This window comes from Lepidochelys olivacea, assembly GCF_965140295.1.
Source record: "Lepidochelys olivacea isolate rLepOli2 genome assembly, chromosome: 7".
Taxonomy (NCBI): Eukaryota; Metazoa; Chordata; order Testudines; family Cheloniidae; genus Lepidochelys; species Lepidochelys olivacea.
The window spans coordinates 24,072,161-24,089,883 of NC_140417.1; the positions used below are offsets into that span (position 1 = coordinate 24,072,161).

The window sequence follows — 17,723 nt, forward strand, 5'->3', positions numbered from 1 at the left end:
TCTCTTGACTATCCAATCCCAAAGTGTCACTTATTTTAAACTTTCTTGATGCACTGGTCTAAATTTGACAGGATTCAGAAGTTTGATACAATTCTGAAACTGCAGTAGTCTTGCCTCCTACAAGGAGCTAAGGGCCTTTAGGAAGGGCCAGTTTTGCTCAGCTTATAGTGACTTCTTGCACATGCCATATGTGCAGGAGATGTAAGGGAAAGTCCCTAATTTCTCTCAACCAGCCTCATGGCAGTGTTGAGGACTGCAGAATTCCAAGGGGCATTGGATAAACAAATATGCTAGATCCCTCAATTTAAATGGCACTAGAGCTGCCCCCAAGACCCATGTCAAGTCCAGTAAGTAACTTCTGTACTAACTTGTCCCTCTGCTTTTTCTATAGATATGGGATACAGCAGGACAGGAACGGTTTCAGTCTCTGGGGGTGGCCTTCTACAGAGGAGCAGACTGCTGCGTGCTGGTATTCGATGTGACAGCTCCAAATACATTTAAAACCCTAGACAGCTGGAGGGACGAGTTTCTCATTCAGGCCAGTCCAAGAGATCCTGAGAACTTCCCTTTTGTTGTGTTGGGAAACAAGATTGACCTAGAAAACAGACAAGTAAGTCTCAGTAGCTTTCAAGAAAGGCCACTGTATCAGAGAGCTTGTCGGGATAATTCTAAGAGGCAGCTTAGTCTTGTCCAAAGCATCAGGGCAGCTTAGAGAGTCACCGCTAACACTGTTTAAGCTGGGCCCTTGTGAAGAGGGCTACCCATCTGTCCTCTACAGAGCCATGCATACATTCCCTTGGAGAGAAGGGGCATAACATTAGAGGAAACATGAGGCAGTGGTTCAAGAAGTGCAGCACAGATGCTAGTTGAGTCTTATTTAGCTGCGCCAAGCCATCTCAAAGACTTACTCCATGCAGTTCCTGGTCACCTCTGGCTTGGTGAAAATGTTGCTGGTCTGTCTTGCGTGCTGTGTGGAGGAAAGGGGTGTCCATTGTGACTGTAGGGTTCATAACATACCTAAAGCGGAGGCTTCCTCTGAGGAATCTGGGGCAGGAGGGGATGGGCAAACATCCTTCAGAATACCTCAAGCAAAAGTTCAATCTCTGCACTAAAATCCCAGCCATTATCAAGCAACTCACTGGGTTTTCTAAAGCAGTTCTCTTGTATGTTGCCCATGCAGTGACAGTTAGGACGTACATTGTAACATCCAGCATATACCTGACTCTTTGAGTCCCAAGGGTTGGGGGCAGTTGGACTATGCAGATGACTCCATAGTTCTTGGAGAACTGATGCCAAAGTGCTAGACAGTGGAGTTAATCTAGCTGCATTCTAGACAAAATATCTCACTTGCTCCAGCTGTAGCAAAATCTTACTGCAGTTAGGATTCAAACTGTACCATGTTCGCCTTCCACCTAAGGCAGCAACTTTAGCTGATCAAACTGGATGCTAGCTTTCTGTCCATACATGTGGTAGGTGTTTTCTTAATTTAAAAAAAAAATTCTCCACTTGAGGACCAACACTGGCAGAGTGCTCTTTGCATAGATCAGGGGTGGCCAGCCTGAGAAGGAGCCAGAATTTACCAATGGACATTGCCAGAGACAGTAATATGTTAGCAGCACCCCATCAGCTCTCCCCCCCCCCCCCGCCCCTCCTGAGCATCTGTTTCGTGGTGTGCAGGAGGCTTGGGGGGAGTAGCAAGGGCATGGCAGCCTCGGGGAAGGGGTGGAGTGGGGGCAGGGCCTTTGGCAGAGCCAAGGGTTGAGCAGTGAGCGCCCGTTGGCACCTGTAGGTCCAGCCCCAGAGTCGGCGCCCATACAAGGAGCCGCATTAACTTGTGAAGAGCCGCGTGTGGCCTTGGAGCCACAGGTTGGCCACCCTGCCATAGATGAAGGTGGTGATTGTTCCCTGTTCCTCATACAGGTTACCACAAAACGAGCACAGGCCTGGTGCTACAGCAAAAATAACATCCCTTACTTTGAAACCAGTGCCAAGGAGGCCATTAACGTGGAACAAGCTTTCCAGACAATTGCACGAAATGCACTTAAACAGGTATGATATGAAGAAATATCTAGCACCCTCTAGTGGCTTTCCAGTCAACTCTGCAACCAGAATCTAAGCTGGTCATGTTGCATTTAAGCTAATGACACTTGCAGGAGATGTGCTGAATTTGACTTCTCTGCATCAGTATCTGCCCCTTCCCAAAGGAGTGTGCCAAGCCAGCACTTGCCATCTTTGATGTCTTCCAGACTTGGTGTCCTTTCCCTACTCCTCCTTTGGGCAATCCTCTTCCCAGCAGAAAGCTTCCTTCCCCAATAGCAGTCTGTAACACTGTACACTACCCGCTTCCCTCAGTGGTGCAGACCTAGCTGAGAACAAGTAAAATCTATAACTAGTGACTCTCTTCTCTCTCTTCTTAGGAAACGGAGGTGGAGCTTTACAACGAATTCCCTGAACCCATCAAACTAGACAAGAATGACCGAGCAAAGGCCACTGCAGAGTCCTGCAGCTGCTGAGATGGAGATGGAGGGGTTGAGCACAGTCCTTCACAAACAGATCACACTTAGGCCTTCAAACACACAGCCCCTCTTCTGTGTAAAAACAAATGAAATAAACTCCCATCTCCAGCTGCCAAAATCCTCCCCATCTACCATGAGCAACTGTAAGCCCATTCCCTTACACAGAACTCATCCATGTCCCTACATCCTTCCACATCACTTCATGGTAACAGGCCTTTCTCTTAGTTTAAAATGGAAATTCTTATGTAAGTTTGGAACGTAAGCTAATTCAGGTGTCCAATGGAAAGACTGTTTACAGGTAATCTGTGTAACAATTGACATACATTTTTAACTGTCTTGTGTTCCCCTGTGAAGGCTGCAACTGGAAAGGCTGATTACCCATAGTTCATCGCAAGCTCAGCACTCAGTCTAATTAGGTTGAGTTTTGTATGTATCTGTTAATGCTTGTTACTTTTAACTAATCAGATCTTTTTACAGTATCCATGTATTATGTAATGCTTCTTTAGGAAAAATCTTATAGTACATGTTAATATATGCAACCAATTAAAAATGTATAAATTAGTGTAAAATTCTTGAATTACATGTTTAAGTACTGAAACACAGATCCACTAGAAAGTGAGGAGGACTCTGAAATGCAGTGTGCTAGCAACAAAGTCTAGATAGAGGCAGTATTCTGTACAGTAGAAGCAAGAATTATGTAAACCTTTTTATTGACTTTGAGAGCAGAAAAAAGCTTCATCTCCTGGAAAATCTGTCTGGCTTCCTTGTCTCTAAATTTTCAGAGGATGTGCATACTGGATTATTGGATGCAAAAAATTAAATACAGCTATCAAATGTTCATCTTGTTTGTTCACCTTCCCTGTCCACTAACTTTTTTGCATTCTTTGCAGAACATTAAAGTCTGAGGTGTTCCAGTAACTCCCACCTTTGTGGAAGGAGCTCATCTTTCCCTTTCCTGGGTTGAGGTGGTGATCCCTTGACAAATGACCTGGAATATAAATCTTTCCTCCCCTTGTGCCAACCACTAATCTGGAATTTTTGGTATGGGAAAAACTTGGTTGTCCCCTCCATTTCCTCCTCTTTCCCTAGTCTTTGTTCTTGCATTTGTAGCTTGCTTCAATGGAACACTTCTTCTACCCGTTTTCCAGAGGTCTACATTCTAGTACGTAGGCTAAGCGGTTGTGACAAACATGATGCCAATAAACTTAACAAGAACAAAACTTGGTGGTGGTTTTCCTCCCAGTTTCTGATTATCTTCCCTATTAAACTGTCTCCCATGCTCTGTAATGGGAACTCATGGAACTAAATTAAAGTGAGCCCTTCCTAAATGAAGGGCCTTGTCTCCCACCCTTTATTTCCTCTATAGAGAAGAAAAATCCAGCAGTGATCTCTGTAGCTTTAAACTCTTAAATAATGGAAATGAGCAGGCCTTCTAACTGCTTGATAAAACTCCTAGAAAAGGCTTGAGAGGCGCTGTTGTCTAGAGACTTCAGCAAATGATGGAACAGGTTACAGGGAAGCTCCAGCTCTAATTGTCCACTTGCTGTACAGCAGATGAAGCAGAGTTCACTTCATTGTACCCCTGGTGTCCAGTCCTCTTGGAGCCCTAGGCAGTTCCTGTAAGATCATGTTTGCATTAACATAACATGATTGGCTGATATGCAATCCCTGCATGATGGTGGTGCTCTGCAGAGCAAGTGGTGTCTAACTGCTACACCCAGGCACTTTTCTGTCTGCAGGAAGAAGTGTTGCACTACACTTCAGTGCTGTGGAATCTCCTTGACACTCCCCTCTCCTGCCATCTTTGCATGGACTGTTAACCACAGTACTAGCCTACTGTTAAAGACAGATGACCCAAGTCAAGGTCTTCGGAGTGGGGGGGAATAGGGAAGGGCAACCCAGATCTACTACCAGCTCCAACTGACTTTTCTCTGCTTCAATATCTACAAGGTCTCAAATGCCACCATTGGCTTTTTACACTGACTAATAAGAGAACCCACACTAGGGTTAAAGTGAACGTTCTAAGCTTTGGCAGCTGGTCACAATTCTCAAGTTGCAGAGGGAGGACTATGGCTTAATATAGCAAGCAAATGTAGTGTGGTGGAAGAACTCTTTTTGTTGGGGAGAGGGAAGGCTATATCCCTTTTCCCCCTGCTTTACAGATAAAGTCTGGACCAAATAAAACTCTGTGTGGTGAGGAGAGAGGCCAGTGTCAAGGCACCCTTAGTTAATCCTAAACAGACCAGAGCACACCCCTGCCTCCTGTAGCTAGCAGCATTTAAAGCAAAGCTGCTGGCTGGAGCTCACTTCTGGTGTAGGAAGCCTCTTAACCCTACATCCAACTCATCTGCACAGTGAGACAGCATCCCCCCTCCACAACTTTGCCTGCTGGTGCACTATTTTTAACTTGGAGACTGAGGGACTCCTTCAGAACTCTAAGCATCTTCTCCTTTCTAGGATGGCTCCGTAGTGCTACAGGCCACTCCACAATTCCTCTTAATCCATTACAGTACTTAAATTCTCTGAGAGCCTGTGATGGTGCACGGCTCTCTCCTGCTGCTCTTTTCCATAGTGCTGAGTGCTGCAGTGGCAGCACCCGTGCCCACCTTACTTGGTAGAACAACAAGGATTCTGGTGGCACCTAAAAGACTCACATTTATTTGGGCATAAGCCTTTGGGTTTAAAAAACCCATTTCAGATGTGTGGTGTGAAAATGACAGATGCAGGTGTAAATATACTGGCACACGAAGAGAAGGGTACAGGCTAACATGCTACCTCTTTGATACTTTACTTGGTAGTGTAGACTGCACTGGCTACATACAAGGGCCATCTGTTCTATGTCCTCTACAGCAGGCACCTTATGTGCTAAAGAGCCTTCACGTGGACCAAGGTGTCCTGGGCTCAGGATGCAACTTGTTTCATAGAGTCAAAAGGCAGAAGAATGAAGCGAGTCTCTTCTCTCAGCACCTTATGGCCTGGCTGATGGCGGCAGCCCAGCGTTACAACAACAAATATGTTGCAAAGGCTTTAGGCTGGTCTGAGGACTTTCAAAATACAGGCCCTTCATGGGCAAGAGCTACTGCTGTTAAGTCAAAGTAACTATTAAACAGTCCTGCTGACTGCCACATGTTCCTTTCTAAAATCTTCCCTGGTCTCAGGCATGTTCTGCCAAGCCCAGCCTTCCTGCATCTCTCCAAATCCCACTTCAAACCATCTCTGTCTCAATGTCTTTCCTCTCAGTACTACCTTTGCTTTAATTTAGTCTCCAATATTTACATTGCTTTGCATAATCTAGACTCTGTGGGTGCTAGGTAAGTCAGCTTCTGGCTAGGCTAATTTCTCTGCCCTGAAAAAAGCAAGACTTTTTGCCCAATGAGTGGGAACGTAACCATGAGATGCGCTCAGTAGGTTGTGCAGCCCAGCAAATGTTTTTGAATACTTGTGGGGCTTCTGACTGCCTGCAATACAGTGTTAGACACTTGCCTAGTCTATTGAAATGTAATTGCTGATCAGCAATGGGAAGGGCATGTGCAGCTGTTCATGCGCACAAATAGCAGAAGTGCTGTTGGGCCATGGCCTCCAACCCTGGGCTGGGCCTGGAGAAAGGGGCTAAGGGATGCAAGTGATAAGGCTTGCTTGGAATGAGCAGCTGCATGTCCTTTCAGTTACTAATAGATGACACTGAAGTTAAAACTACCTCAATTGAGTTATTTTTCAAATAACTCAGGAGCCCTCTTATGTGGGTCTCTCCTTAGTCTCAAATTAGATTCTGCTGTCTCATTTGAATGCCAAGGGCATTTCAACCTCCCTGAACCACATTGTACACTGTGGTTGGTCATAGATTTAAGTCCAGAAGGCACCAAAGAGAGCTTTTCAATAATGCTTCACTGTTTGATTTATTACTTGTATTGTAATAGCATCTGCTAGCCTGTTTGTATCAGGGTTTCATTGTGCTAAGTGCTGTACAAATATAGGAAGACTTTGCTCCCATGCTGCTCGGGACAGGGATTAGCTCATTCAGCCCCTCTCAAGCACTTGAATAGTATTTGATACTGCTTCTAGTCTAAAGAAACAAGCCTCTTCTGTAGTTCTGCTAGTGTGGAGAAAAGGGCAGCAATTGGCACACCGAAACGGCTACCTTCCTCTATTCTAGTTCCTGATGCCTCAGTCCTTAATAAACCAAAGTTCAGATCTGCACTCAGGACACCTATTTTACCATGTACAGTTTAACATTTGATTTAGTGCCATGTTTGGATGGGGAAGCACTCTTAAATGTTGGGTCATGGGTGGAGTTGATCAATAGCCAGACCTCCCAGGGCTGCTTCATTTGTGAGCAACCTGTGCAACAGTGACATACATTAGGTGGAGTGAATGATTTATAGATCTGGAGCAACAATCTCTACTTTATTTGCCCAGTGCTGCTGTGATTTGCTGGTGGCCTTGAATTAGAAACCAACACTGAGGAGAATCGGAACGTGTGGAAAGCTCCAACGTCCAACAAATATATGAGAGAATTTCTAGGGGTCATCACTCATGTGTGCCAGCCTAGAAGGAAGCAATGCTTCTGAGTTGTTGGGGGGGGGGGGAGTTTGGTTTGAGGACAGGTACATGTAATTAGGTTTTCTGAAGAAGAGGATTGGTGAGGAGGAAAATGATTCTGATCTCAGCTGTAATATGGGAGACAAAGTTACTCTCCATTAAGCTGCCATCTACAGAACAGTTGTCTCTATGCTAGCCCCGAAGTTTTGTAAGAACAGCTGTTAGCAGCCATCTAGCACAGTTTCTGTAGTATAGCTGTGTTATGCTTTAAACACAATCCAGGACCATAAAGGTCAGTGAAGCTGTGTCTAAGAGATTTTCAGCTGTAGTGTGAATCCTAAAGTGCCAATCCACAAATGGCCCAGCAATAGTTTCAATCCAGTTTGGCTGGCTGGCTGAGGACAGGGCCTATAAGGGTATGTTTACACTGCAGCTGGAAGTGAGCCTCTTAGCCCATGTCAACAGACTTGCACTGGTTTGGCTTGAGCTAGCACATTAATAATAGCAGTGTGTGGACCCTGTAGGTCCAGCAGAGACTTGGGTTAGTCACCTGATCTTCGACCCACAGGGTCCGGTGGGCTAGCAAGCCTGAGCTGCTTCCTGAACCACAACATCCATGCTACTATTTCTAGTGTGATAACTTGAGCTGAGCTAGTCTGTGTACCCAGGCTGGGAGGCTCACTTCTCAGTGCAGTGTAGACATAGCCTGAGAGTTTGTGTATGCCAGACTTTGTACTATTCACTGCCCATGAGTATGCCAGCTGGAGAAGTTTTTGTGACCAGCTGATGGGTTGAATGGGCTGCATTTGGTCCCTAACACTCTGAGCTTCCTTTGCTTATAAAAGAGCAACTCCGTAAATCTTACTGTGCTGGTGTTTGCTGCTAGGGCTGCCATTCTTGTGGTTTCACAAAAGTCTTGCAATAGAGTTTTTCTTAAAGCCTTAGGTCCGGAGTGATGCAGTTAATGTGAGAATCTCTTACATTGCAAGACCACGTTTCTAACCCTCATGGTTGTGAGGGCAAGCCTAGAAATGTGACTCAAGTGTATCCCAGTGGCTGGGTGATCTGGCGATGGACTATGGGGGTAGGCGTCCCTACCCTTTAAGCACCTGTGGTGTGCAGGGTGCCAGTGTGTTGCCACACTGGTGTTAAAGGAGGTTTTCAGGAGAGTTAAGCTAGCTCAGTTGAGCTAACTCTATTGGAAAACAAAAACACACAATTGTTTCCCTAGGCCAGACAGGGCTGTAGAAGGTAGTCATTAGACTGAGCTGGGCAGTGGTGGCCCTTCCCTATCGTATCATGGTATCCCCCAAGGTGGCTGAACATGTCCTGTCGTGGCCCTCTAAAGATACAAACACTGAGTGAGTGGATTAGCCAAATGCAGCTAAAACCTGATGCTTCAAATATCAGAGGTGGCCCAGGTCCTGGTCCCACAACTGTGGCACAGGAAGTGGGGCTGACACTGCTTGGCTTGGCCTGTTGGCTAGGCTGAGAAGGCCTGGGCAAATAGCAGGCTGCTATGCCAAGTCACTTTTTCTAGTCATTTACCAGCTTCTGGCTGACACGAGCAGATAAAGGAAAAGGCTCAGTACTGGGAGGGGGCAGGCAAGACTCCATCATCCATCTGCTCTCATATGCACCATGGGGCCTGCACAGCGGACGGGGAGCCAGGAGACAGGGATGTTATTCCTAGCAGGGTAAGTCTCTGTGCTTCAGTGTCCTCCTCTGTGGCATGGCACTATTACCCCACAACAGGCTGTCCAGGTGAATTCATTGATGGCAGTGAAGTGCTTTGAAGATTACTATATTATGCTAACCAGTGCTCGGACTCCCTCCCTTCATGACTCAAACACAGAGATCTGACTCCACCAGTAGGCTGGGATTCTGGGGATCTCAATCCAATCCAAACCAAACTCCAGGGCTCTATGCCAGCATCACCGCTGTGTGGACAGGCCCTTAGTGGCTTGCAGGCAATGGGAGGGGAAGTCTCAGGAAATCCAAAGGCCTGTCTCCCTGCCTGCCACGTTCAGATGCTGCTAAAGGGCAAGGCATAGAAGCAGTAACAGCTTGGCTTGTGCAAGGAGGATTTGGAAAGGCTGTGAGGAAAGTGCAGGCCTAGCAGCAGGAAGCCCTGAGGGGGAGCAGGGGCAGGAAGGGGCTAGAGCAAAAGGAGAAGCCAAAGGGTCCTGGGAGAAAGGAAACCCCTGAGAGCCCCTGTCCCCCAGGCAGGTCAGTGCAGCTCTGGGGGAGGGAAGTGGAATTGCTGCTCCTGGGCCTGCGGATGGGGGCGCGCCAGGAATTGCAGCTTGACCCTTTAGCTATAAAACTACGCACACGCTGCCCTAAGGGCATGAGAGAGCAGGGCTCCGGCCACGGGCGATGCTGCTCTGGAGATAGACCGGTGAGCCGATGCCGGATCGCAGCCCCGGCACAGCTTCCCACTGCTCCCTCCCTGAGGCGGCGGGGTGGAGGCGCGCCGGCGCCACGGGGGTAGCGTTCCTGCCCTTTAAGCCCACTGTGGTGAGCTGCCGCGTTCGCATCCCGCCTGCTGCCGCTGCTCCCCCCGGTCCTCTGCTTCGGGGCTTCCCAGCTCCCGCACCGCCTCACGCGTACTCACGAGCCAGTGTTCCACCGCCATGGAGACGGTGACGTCACAATGCCTGGGGACCCAGGTGGCCAATGCACAACCTTCCAGCCTCCTCGGTGGTTTGAGTGTCAGCGGAGGGGCAGAGGAACACCCGGCTGGGTCTGGGCGCAGCCACAGGCCTGTTCCCCAGCTCAGCCACTGGGTATCTGGAGAAGGGAGTTTTTAGCAGCTCCCAGGGCGGGAAGGGAGAATCCTGCCTGAGATGCATAGCTTTTGCCGGTTATGTTAATCTGTAGGGAGGGCACTAGATAATATTTCTACCCGCTTAAAGGGATTTTCAAACAGCTATTTATGTCTCGTGGCCTCCCGGGAGGTGGGTAGATATTATAGCCCCATTTTCCAGATGGGGAACTTGAGGCACAGAGAGGTTGAGTGACTTGCCCACGCAGAGTTAGTCAGCAACAGAACTATAACTGAGCAGTCCTGACTCCCAGGCCCCCGCTCTAACAACTAGACCATTGCCAGTTGATGATGGCTGCACCTCTTCCTCTGGGTGCTACCGTTTGATACTGTGGGTGGGTGAATCCCAAGAAGTTCACACTGAACTCAACTCTCAGCCTGCATCACAACATCCGTGGTGCAGGGATTGGAAGCTAGTGCTCCTGAACTCCATCACCTGAGTAGCAGTAACAGGAAGGGGTCAGCCACCTGGTGAAGTAGCCAGCTCAAAAGAGCCCTTTGCTCTGGGAACCCATTCCTAGAGTGCAGGGCGGAGAGAGACTCACATATTTCCATCCTGACAGGTTTCAGAGTAACAGCCGTGCTAGTCTGTATTCACAAAAAGAAAAGGAGTACTTGTGGCACCTTAGTGCCAGGAGTACTTGTGGCCACCTGATGATCACTTTAGATAAGCTATTACCAGCAGGACAGTGGGGTGGGAGGAGGTATTGGTTCATATTCTCTCTGTATATATAAAGTCTGCAGCAGTTTCCACGATATGCATCTGATGAAGTGAGCTGTAGCTCTCGAAAGCTTATGCTCTAATAAATTGGTTAGTCTCTAAGGTGCCACAAGTCCTCCTTTTCTTTTTGCATATTTCCATCCTGTGCACCAGGACTGCAGGCTTTTCTTGCAGGCAGCATCCTATTGCCATGTCTGTGGGACTCAAACTCCATGTCTGGGTTCAGTCTGATGGAATCCAGTGTGACTAGCGCTTTCAGTCTGAGACTTTGATGTAAACATTTCAGCCAGCCCCTCCCAATTAGCTTTTCTCCTCTATCCTTTTCTTTGGCATGAAGCAGATACTTGAGCTGCTGCCAGATATCGTTTAGGGTACTGTCCTGCTAGCCAGCCAATTATTTGTATTGCAGTAGTGCCTAGATGCCCCAGCTGAGATCAGGGCCCTATTGTGTTAGGCACTGCACACACACACACACATAGCTACAATCCCTGCCCGAAAGAGCTAACTATCTCAGCAGACAAGCTGGAAAAAGGAAGGATTATGATGGGGGGAAACTGAAGTTTAGAGAAGGTCCAGATCTACAAAATGACATACTTAGGCATCGCAACACTAACTAAGTGTTGCGATGCCTAACTTTTAGGCAACTAACAAATCACTGGTACAACAATGGGCTCCACAAACCCTGAGTTAGGCACCTGGGCTCCCTATACAATGAATGGGAAGAGTCAAGCAGCTTAGAAGGTGAGCCAGGCAACCAGCATGCTAGAGGGGGCTGCCTAAATTAGCCACTGGGAGATGTTGATGAGAGGGGTGTGTCCTAAACTCTGTCCCTCACAGGGTCTTCTCTTCTGCCCTTAAGTCAAGTCCAGGCTGCAGGGAGGTGCCTGTTTTTGCTTGTGAATCACAGCGTCAGAGGGCTGAGGTACCTTAGCCATTTGTTACGAAAATGAGTGAGGCTCCTCTCTCATTCATAGGTGCTGGAACTAGGGGATGGTGCTGCACCCCCCTGGCTTGAAGTGGTTTCAATCATATATTGGTTTTACAGGTTAAAGTGGTTTCTATCATTCACAGGGTTTACAGTTTGGTTCAATGGCTCTCAGCACCCCCACTGTACAAATTGGTGCAGCACCCTTGCTCTCATGCCACACAAAGTGGCAGGGGGAGGAGGATCATCCTTATAATTTATCTCAGTGATTAGGGTATTCACATGCGATGTGGGAAACCCTCAGTTCAGATTCCCCTGCTGCCTGATGAGAATGGATCTCCCACCTGGACTACAGAGGGATTCTCACTCTTTCTCTGGCCCAATTAATATTTAATTATTCAGTTAGTTTATTTAATTAAAGTGGAACAACTTCAATTGTAGAGATAGAGGGAGACACATCAGACCATTCCATAGCCCAGGCGCTAGGGTACTCACCTGAAATCTGGCAGATCCCCATTCAAACCTCTTCTCACCTGGCAGAGTGGGACTTGAACTGGGGATCTCCCACAAACTGGGTTTGGGTGGGCCCAAACCACTGGTGTACAAGTTATAAGGGAGGTCATTGCCTTGTCTCCCCACAAACATGGCTGTTTTGCGTGGAATTAGGTGGCCTCTGAGCATGCCTACTGGCTCAGGCCCCACAGGCAAGCTAGGTGCTCCTCTAACAATCTTCCCCGATTTGTGGGCCTCAGGGAGGAGCGAGGCATCCAGATGCCTCAAGGGAGGCAGCAGTGCACATCCCCAGGTGCAGAAAGATATGTGCTGAGAGAACTTTTACAGTGGAAAGGTAAAAAGAAAAGGAGTACTCGTGGCACCTTAGAGACTAACCAATTTATTTGAGCATAAGCTTTCGTGAGCTACAGCTCAATTCATCGGAAAGGTAGGTGCCTATAGGCCTCCGTGTCGGCCATGTGGGGGTTTGTGGAGTGCAGTAGTGCCTAAAACAGGAACTTTGCCACCGACCTGCTGAATGCAAGTTAATCAAGCCCAGATCCACAAAGGGACAAAGGGGCCTGAGTCAGGAATTGAACCCAAAACTTAATCCCAGTCTAAAGCCTTAACTGCAAACCCATCATTCTTCTCTTTAGGCTTTTGATTACTTATTATTGTTGATGCAACATGGACAGAGTGAGCAAGGATCTGCTAATCATTTCAGTTCTGGCTCCCATCTCAGGTTACTATTGCCCATACAGAATGTCTGCTGAGCAAACCCTAGCAGTACTGGATTGTCCCCATTTTCTTCTCTGTCCCTCCTGCTACTGCCATGAACAGTGGGCAGTGTTAGCAGACCCCCAGCCTCTGGCATTTTTACTTCCATGTCCTCTAACTGGCACAGGGTACATCCAGATAACAGGATGATAAATGCTGTTCAGCCAGGCCTTGTGGTCCACAGGTGCCTGGGACTGTCTCTTCACTTGGATAACTGCATAATTAAGGACAAATCTAAATCTAAATTGAGTTGCTAAGATTCCCCATAGTCAATTCCATTGTTATTGAGAGTCTGTGCTAACTGCTTTTGTTTGGGAGCACTGAAGTGGGAGCTGGGTTTACGGCCTGATAAGGCATTTATTTCCCACTTTCTAGCTGGGCTCAAAGGGCAATTGAGGGGACTTAGTAGAGAAGTCTGGGTGTGTATATAGGATATAGCTGTGCTGCCTTCAGCTGATAATTGTGGGTTTTGGCACATGCCCATTTTTAAGTGGCTCCATCTCTGCTGGGCTGTGGTGGAGGAGAGCTTATTAAATACGCATTTTCACTGTACATGAAAGAAACGGATTGATAGCTCAGGAGGCTGAGTCAGAGGGAGCACTAGAATCTGGGAAGGGAAATTACAGAGTCTTGGTACGTCACGACCCATTTTCCTGGCCTCTCTGAAAAATCTTCACACATGCAAGGCATGGAGCCAGAGATGCTGGTCTCTGTAGATGCCTGGTTTCTGCCACAGTCACAGATAATGCACCCAATCCTGCAGGATGCAGAGCCCATTTACTTCAATGCACGCAGGACCGGGGGGCAGTGGCTAATAAGAGCTGAGTGCATTCACACAGGATGAGGTTGAAAATAGCCATGTCAAATGTCAGAACAATCAGCTGTCACCGCCCCCCGGATTGTCAGGAGTTGAAGGTTGGGGCACAGATCATGGGAAATGTCATTTCTCCCAGATTTGCAGTGAGGTCGTTGGGGATTGGTCCTGCTTTGAGCAGGGGGTTGGACTAGATGCCCTCCTGAGGTCCCTTCCAACCCTGATAGCCTATGATTCTATAATTTGCTCTGTGATTGTAATGTAACACTATTCTGACAAGCTATGGTCGTAATCAGAGCTCAGTTATTAGTAATACTTTGCTGTTCTTTAGTGGCCCCCCCACTAGGAACTGTCAAAGTATGTCACGAACATGTAATAATAATATTTAACTCCTACATAGTAGTTTTCATGACTAGAGCGCCAAGTGCTTTACATCCTTATCCCCATTTTACAGATAGGGAAAGTAAGGCAAAAGGTGGTGAAATGGCTTGACCAAGGTCGCCCAACAAACCAGTTGCAGAGGTGTTCTGAATCCCAGCTCCGTATGCTGTCCATGCTGCCTCCCTTGTGTGTATGACTTCAACCACCAATGAACTATTTTTAATCTGTAGTGTACAAACAGGGAAACTGAGGGATGGAGGTTAAGGATCAGCTTTTCAGAGACTGTGAGCACCACAGCTCCAAATGGAGTCAATGGAAGCTGCAGCTTCTTAGATACAAGTTGAGTACCTGGAAATCAAGGCACGCAAAATTAATGGCTGCTTTGAAGAGAGAGAGAGAGAGAGTGTGTGTGTGTGTTTTGACCCCATAATTTTTCAGAGGGATATGACAGCTAAATAAACGCTGTCAGGGTTGGAACTTGATATACAAGAGCTTTACTGATGTTCACCAGTTCCCAGGGATGCTACCAGGCTTAATTCATTAGTATTTGTAAAGGAAGTGATCCTGCACTGATTGGCTAGAGAATGTATTTAGCATTATTAGCCCAGCAACAGATATCTTAGGGACATTTCCCACCAGCTTACTTTTGCCTCTTCGGCCCCATATTTCTTCAGCCATGGCTGAAACAGGGCCTAAGAAGCTCTGGTGCCAAGGGCACGGGCTGTGAGGGGGGCCCTTCTCTAATGCCCCTGCCCTTAAGGCATACACATCTCCGACATACGGGAGAAAGGGACCTCAGCTCTCACACACAAACTCACAGGCTGTCCCCCACAAGCTCCGTCAGACTAAGCACAGATCCATTTATCCCTAACCTGTTGTGGGATGCAGGGCTCAACAAAGCTTCACTTTATCTGGAGACAAGTAAGGGGAGGGGGGATAGGGAGGCCAGCAGGGGCAGTGGCTGGGCCTGGCTGCTCTCCTGCTTCACTTTTGGACAGTACCAGTCTGTGTATGATGGGGCATCATCTGAGATCTGATGCCTCATACAGTAGTGTGCTGCATTCAATCACAGCAAGAACAAAGGTAGGAGGGCAGCAGGTACAGCAGACCAAGCCTGAGATAGCTGAGTCCATCAGAGAATTTGCTATGGAAAGAGAGAGGGGGAAAGTGCAATGGGAACTACAGGAAAGAAGGCTGGGTGTAAGGGAAAAGATTTTTTTTTGGCGGGGGGGGGTGTTTCTATGTGCAGAGGAGAGTGGAGCGGAGGTGAGGCAGGTGGTGGGTGGCTGTCCCCTGACAGCAGAGAAGGGAGCAGAGATCGGTGGTGGGGGAGGCAGGGGAGGTGTGTGGAGGGGGGAGGAGGGCACAGATGGGAAGGGAGTGGGGAAGGCGGTGGGGCAGATGGGAATGGTTGTGTGTGGGGGGCAAACATGACAGAGACATAAGGCAGTGGTGGAGGCAGTGTGAGGGGCTGACAGGAAGGGTGGGGTTAAAGGGAGAGGATGTGGGGGAGAGGGGATGGGGCAAGGGCATGGAGGAGGTAGTGGGGAAGAGGGAAGGGAGGCAATGGGGGGCAGATGGGAAGTGGGGAGAGAGGAAGGGGGCAGACAGGAAGCGGGAGTGGAAGGGAGAGGGTGTTGGGGGCAGATGGGAATGGGAAAGGGAGATGGGGGAGATGGTGGGGCAGAAAGGCAGGGGCGGGGGTGGAAGGGAAGGGAGTGGGGCGATGGTGTGGGGGGTAGATAGGAAGGGAGTGGGGAGAGGCGGGGGGGGGCTCCAAGAATTATCAGTATTTGTCCCGCTGCTGGAGTGAGTGGTGGGCTTTGGGGGACGGGACGCTCCTCCTCCCATGTACAGGGGGTTCTGGGGGGGTGTGTGCAGCTGAGGAGCGAGGGACGCAGGTTTCCCTTGCCCCCCCCTTTCCAGACCAGAAGTGGGGCTGACAAGACGGGCGTTCCGGCGGGACCTCCCCCAGTTTTGGCAGCAGCGGAGGGGAATCGCCGCTTTCCCCAGACAAGACTCTGAGCCGCTGTAACTCCGCACCGCCCTGCCCCGCGCACCGACTGACGCCCACCTGCAGGGGCGGCGGGCGGGGAACAGAGCTGCAGCCCCCGCCACCACTGGTCCCCCCCTCGTGGCATGGGGGCATCGCTCAGCGGCCCGCTCCGGATTCTGGTCACCGCATCGTCCCCTGCCCAGGTGGCTCGGGGGCGGGCTTGGGCGGCGGATGCGGGCAGCCGGCAAAGAGCCGCCCGCCCCGCTGCACACACGCCCCTTCCTGCGGGGGAGGCGGTGGACAGTGCCAGTGATGTTCTGCCCTCCCGCGGCCCTAGCCCTCTACATCACCCCGGCCCTGCGCCCCATCCTGACCCGGACAGAGGCGGAGGTGCCCCAGGGCCTGATCCCCCCGGCGGGGGATTGGCTGCTGCTGGATACGCAGGGTCAGTGACCCGCTCCCCAGGACAGACGAGGGGGCGTCGCCCCCTCCCAAGGTGACCCAGGAGGCAGCGATCTGGCGGGGAGATTTGGACATTGCCCGCCCACCATCCCCTGCCCCACGCTGACACAAAGGGCTCAGCTCCGCCCGCCAGAGTTTGTTTCTTAAAATATTTTTTTTGGTGGGTGGAAGAAGGGGCATGAATTGTGATGAAATTTTGGGATGGGAATGGCGGGGGAAATCCAGCCGCCCCCCCACGGGGAGCCGCCGGGGACGGGAGGGGCGCGATCTTTTCCTGCGCCATCCCCCTTGCCACTGCAGCGCCATCGGGGATCCCGCAGACACGCTCCGGGCTGCCGGGGGGCATGTATGTCGCCCCTTCCAGTGGGCATGGGGCAGCAGTATGCACAGACACCCGTGCGAGGGGCGCGATGTGTGTATGGGGGGTTAACCCCTCTTTCCAGAGCGACACGCCTGAGAGCTCCCCCTCTTTCCGCAAGTCCCCAACGATAAAACCCTTCGCTGCACCCCCCCTCCCCGAGATTACCTGGGACGCAGCCCCCGGCCCTGCACACGCAGCCCGCCCTATAGCAATGATCGAGGGCTCCTGCCTCCCCGAACCCCTGTATTTTAATATAGGTCTAAGCAGCGCCTGCCGGGGGGGGGGGAATCTAACCACCCCAGACACAAATTGGGTGACACCGCTCAACCGCCCGGTGGGGTCCCTCTAGCAGCGGGGTCCTGGCCGCGGAGATCCCTGGCGTCTCAGAACCTCGGCCCCTCCATATCGGGCGGGGACCCCCCTGGAAGCGTCTCGCTTGCTCCGTGTTGCTGCTGCCGACCACGTGAGGGCGTCCAGTGTGTTAGTTACAACAAATTATCCCCGGGACAGAAAAGCCGCCAGGGATCCCCGCCGCCCGCAGAGGGGACCCAGCCCAAGACCCCCCTCTTCGCTACCCGACCTGTGGGATAGTGCGGCTGGATAAGTCCTCCTGGGAGGCCCAGACCCCCCTATTCGGGGCGCCCCCCTCCTCTGTCTCTCCCCAGCATAGGGTGTGCTCTTTAAATCGCTTCTCGGGGACCTTTCTCGGGCCCAGGGAGCCCCGGCTGCAGGGCAGCGGGGTCAGGCACCGTCAGGAGCAGGGTTTTGTGGGGCCGCCTCAGCGCTGGGGTGTAGGACCTGGGAGCTAGAGCCCCGCAAAGGGGCTGCAAGAAGCACAAGTTGGAGCTGGCCCTGGCCCAGGCTGTTGTTGTTCTCAACGTGGTCCGCTCATTGTGCATATAAAGGGCTGCC

At 50.1% G+C, this 17,723-nt stretch overlaps 1 protein-coding gene across 2 annotated transcripts in view; it reads left to right on the forward strand.

The window, feature by feature from the left end:
• RAB7A (RAB7A, member RAS oncogene family) overlaps positions 1–3,736 on the forward strand; it is a 31,743-nt gene extending 28,007 nt beyond the window's left edge. For both annotated transcript variants that reach the window (XM_084634434.1, XM_084634435.1), the window contains 3 exons: positions 392–610; positions 1,921–2,049; positions 2,418–3,736. In XM_084634434.1, the coding sequence (XP_084490560.1) occupies positions 392–610; positions 1,921–2,049; positions 2,418–2,513 (444 nt within the window). In that variant the 3' untranslated portion in view covers positions 2,514–3,736. The remainder of the gene's footprint in view (positions 1–391; positions 611–1,920; positions 2,050–2,417) is intronic.
• The last annotated feature ends 13,987 nt before the right edge of the window (positions 3,737–17,723 follow it).